This window comes from Fukomys damarensis, unplaced genomic scaffold (assembly GCF_012274545.1).
Source record: "Fukomys damarensis isolate Sample0158 unplaced genomic scaffold, DMR_v1.0_HiC HiC_scaffold_11, whole genome shotgun sequence".
NCBI lineage: Eukaryota > Metazoa > Chordata > Mammalia > Rodentia > Bathyergidae > Fukomys > Fukomys damarensis.
Genome location: NW_022900923.1, coordinates 33,896,087 through 33,899,674, shown reverse-complemented (window position 1 = coordinate 33,899,674; position 3,588 = coordinate 33,896,087). Strand labels below are relative to the sequence as shown.

Sequence of the window (3,588 nt, the reverse complement as noted above, 5' to 3'; positions counted from 1 at the left end):
AAAAAAAAAAAAAAAAAAAAAAATTGTTTTTACAGGTGGTCTAAAGGCTTCTCTAGCTCTCATTTTAGTCAGAAGTATTGGACTGTACCTAGACTTTGGAACTAGGCATGAATTTTTTTTTTTTTGGTACCAGGGATTGAACTCAGGTCCTTGTCCTTGCAAGGCAGGCGGTGGAACCACTGAGTTAAATCCCCAGCCCAACATGGATTTTAATTAGTTTCCTGGAATTCACAAGCTATAGTGAATTTAGGCAAGCCATTTAACATCCCAGAGCTGCTTTCCTTCAGTTCTTGCCTTATAAGGGATAGAGAAAATTCATTTAAAGTACTTTACACATAGAAGACATTGGTAAATTCAGTTGTTTTTGATGTTATGATAATAATACTACCTAAAATTTAGTGGGGTCTTGAGTGTGGTAGACACTGCAGTGGCTGTATTTCATGCATTCTCCCATTTATTCCTCGCAACTACTCTGAGTAGGCGGGGGGGGGTGTAGAGAGATTAGTTACATAGCTAGTAAATGGAGAAGCCATGATTCAAACTCCAGCAATTCGAAACTACATGATTACTTGTAATGATACAAGTGTTCTCATCTTTGCATGGTACTATTGACATTTTGAGCCAAATGATATTTTAAGAGTTTTATAATATGAGACAGTATCTTGCTATGTTGCTCAGGCTGGCCCCAAGCTCCTGAGCCAAGCCATCCTCCTGCTTCAGTCTCTCTTCTGAGTTGGTGTCTTATAAGTTGTTCAGGCTGGCCTCATATTTCAGGGCTCAAGACATCTTGTTGCCTCAGTCTCCCCAGCAGGTGAGATTACAGGTAGGTGTCACTGCTCCCAGTGAGATAATCCCATCTCTGCTGCTAGGTACCAATAATAGCTGCCCCCCATGACAGTAGTGACAATAAAAAGTGTCTGTAGATATTGCTACATGTTCTCTAAGGGACAAAAATGTCCTGGTTGAAAACCACAGTCATAGAAGAAGAGCATGTTTGGGAGAGAAGAGAAGGAAGTGATCTTGACATAGTTGAAAATACGCAGTGGGAACTTAGGAAAAAGGTCAGAACTAAAACTGAAGTATGAAAGTCACTATGAAGTGGTAGTTTATTTTCCTAGAAGGAAAAAAGTATATAGTAAGAAAGATCAAGAAAAAAAAAAAATGGCTGGGGATGGAGTGAGTGACCGCTTAGTAGCTGAAGAGGGGCCAGAGATCTAGTGAAAGAGAAGGAACAGTCTTAGGATGATTTAATGACCGTAAACTCTGGAAACTTAAAAGAAAATTATACTCTGCATTAAAATAATTAAAAAGTATTAAAGGGAATAATAATTTGGCTTTGATCTTTATCAGTTGTACTATTTTAATGTCATCTTTTTGTCCCCATATATGCTTTTCTTTGAGTTAATATTTTATTTTATGATAAAAGACATAATGAAATTTTTATAAAGAAAATAATTTTTATTTCAGGTTGTCGAGGTGCCCAAGTAGAAGAAATATGGAGTTTAGAACCTGAGAATTTTGAAAAATTAAAGTAAGTAAAATTTTAGTTGTGTTAAACATTTAGTGCTATATTTTGGCAGAATTCTTAGATCTGTGTTTATTTTACATGAATTACCCAAGTTTGAGCACAATATCTTGTCTTTTTTCAATCATGTGAGATAGGTACTATTGCAGTTTTATAGGCAAGAATTTAAAAGTTCATGTATACGTAACTTGCGAGAGATTCAAACTTAAGTTTCTGTTTTATATTCGCAAAGTACTGACAGGTTGATTTTTCACAAAATTCACCATAAAATAATATGAATAATAGGTTAGTCTATAAAAACATATTTAATAAATATTGATAGTAATTTAGTCATCTGGGTGTGGTGGCCTACCGCTGTAATCTCGGTACTCTTCACTCAGAACCCTGTCTCAAAAAAGTAAAAAAGACCGGGAATGTTTCTCATTGGAAAGGCCCTGGCTTCACTCTGCAGTTCCCCAAAAACAAAAGTAAAAAAAGAAATTATCTACACATTATCACATTGTTTCTTGGGACAGATACAATTCAAGTTGCAAATGTAGATGTTGGGAAGAATTTTCCCCTTCCTTATTTTTGATTAGAATGACTGCTTAGAGCTAAGCATTTTCTGTGTATCTGCAAAATTCTTAGAATGGGGGACAAGGTATATAGTCTTTAAAAGGGAAAATGGAGATTAAGGAAGAATGTGCCTACTCGTTTCAGTAGTAATGAATTGGAGTGCTTCCTCTTACAATTTCCCCACCAAAAAAAAAAACTATTTTAAGTGAAATAACTTGTGGCTGAGATTACAGAAGGTTAATTAAAGACACAGTTATATCATTTGATCTGTCTTTAGAAAGATAGGAAAGGTTCTAGAGCAATAGCTTGGTGGTGGAGTGCTTGCCTCTTATGAGCAAGGGCCCAGGTTCATTCCCTAGCACTGCAAAATAAAATCTGTTTAAAAGGAAAGGAAATATTTTTGTTGAAGGGAAGGAAACTGTAAAACACTGGAGGAAAGTAATGATTTAACTTTGCAAGTTCATCAGTGGTTCCATTAGGAATGTGAATGACTTTATTATGTATAAGATGACTGCAGCCATTCATACTACAGTTTGAGTGTTTTATGTGAATCTAATAATTATATAAAGGTGACTTTATTTAATAATATACATGATATCAGTCATTTACCTTTAAACATCCTGCAACTTTATGTATTTTGGAATTCAGTCTAAGGTTAGTAGCTTCTAGTTTGGCTATGCTCTTAATTTTCTATTTTTAAGTGCAGTGATAGAAGGTAAAAATGAAAAGTATACAGATTTGAAAAATAAAACAAATTTATTATGTTTTTTTGTTTTGTTTTGTTTTTTGGTACTGGGGATTGAACTCGGGTCCTTGTTCTTGCAAGGCAGGCCACCGAACCACTGAGCTAAATCCCCAGCCCAAAACAAGTTTATTATAATTCTATCTTAACTGATGTAATTTTTAGTTTTATTAGTCTCTGACAATATTTTAGTGACTAGACGATAGCAATTTAAAAAAATTTACCTACTCATTTAATTAGTTTATTTCATTTGCATTGTACTCATTAAATATATACTAGCAGTGTATTATCAAAGACTCATGGTTTGGTGTCACTAATTATAATTTACTTTTTTTTTTTGTAGGCCAGTTCATGGGTTAATTTTTCTTTTCAAGTGGCAACCAGGAGAAGAACCAGCAGGCTCTGTGGTGCAGGACTCCAGACTTGACACAATATTTTTTGCGAAGCAGGTATGGTTTTAGGGTGCTCTGAAAAATCTCAGGAGCCAAGAGGCTTCATCTGTGCTTTTAAGATTGCAGGCCTTAAACTTTTGTCCTAAAGCCTCTTTACACACTTAAAGAACATTTCCCCCAAAGCTTTTGTTTATTGTAGTGTCTATCAATATTTGCCATATTAGACATTGAAACAAAAACATTTAAAAGAATTTATCAATAGATTTTAAAGTAGCAAGAGTTGCTACGTTAATATAAATGATTTTTTTGTTGATGGTTAACCCCAGGGTCTCATGCATGCTAGGCAAGTACTTTATTATTATTATTTTTTTTTT

The 3,588-nt window shown here is 34.5% G+C and overlaps 1 protein-coding gene across 2 annotated transcripts in view; it reads left to right on the top strand.

Moving 5' to 3' along the window:
- Positions 1-3,588, top strand: part of Uchl5 (ubiquitin C-terminal hydrolase L5) — a 40,077-nt gene that overhangs the window by 7,700 nt on the left and 28,789 nt on the right. For both annotated transcript variants that reach the window (XM_010608750.3, XM_010608749.3), the window contains exons 2-3: positions 1,468-1,531; positions 3,166-3,271. In XM_010608750.3, coding sequence (XP_010607052.1) covers positions 1,468-1,531; positions 3,166-3,271 — 170 coding nt within the window. The remainder of the gene's footprint in view (positions 1-1,467; positions 1,532-3,165; positions 3,272-3,588) is intronic.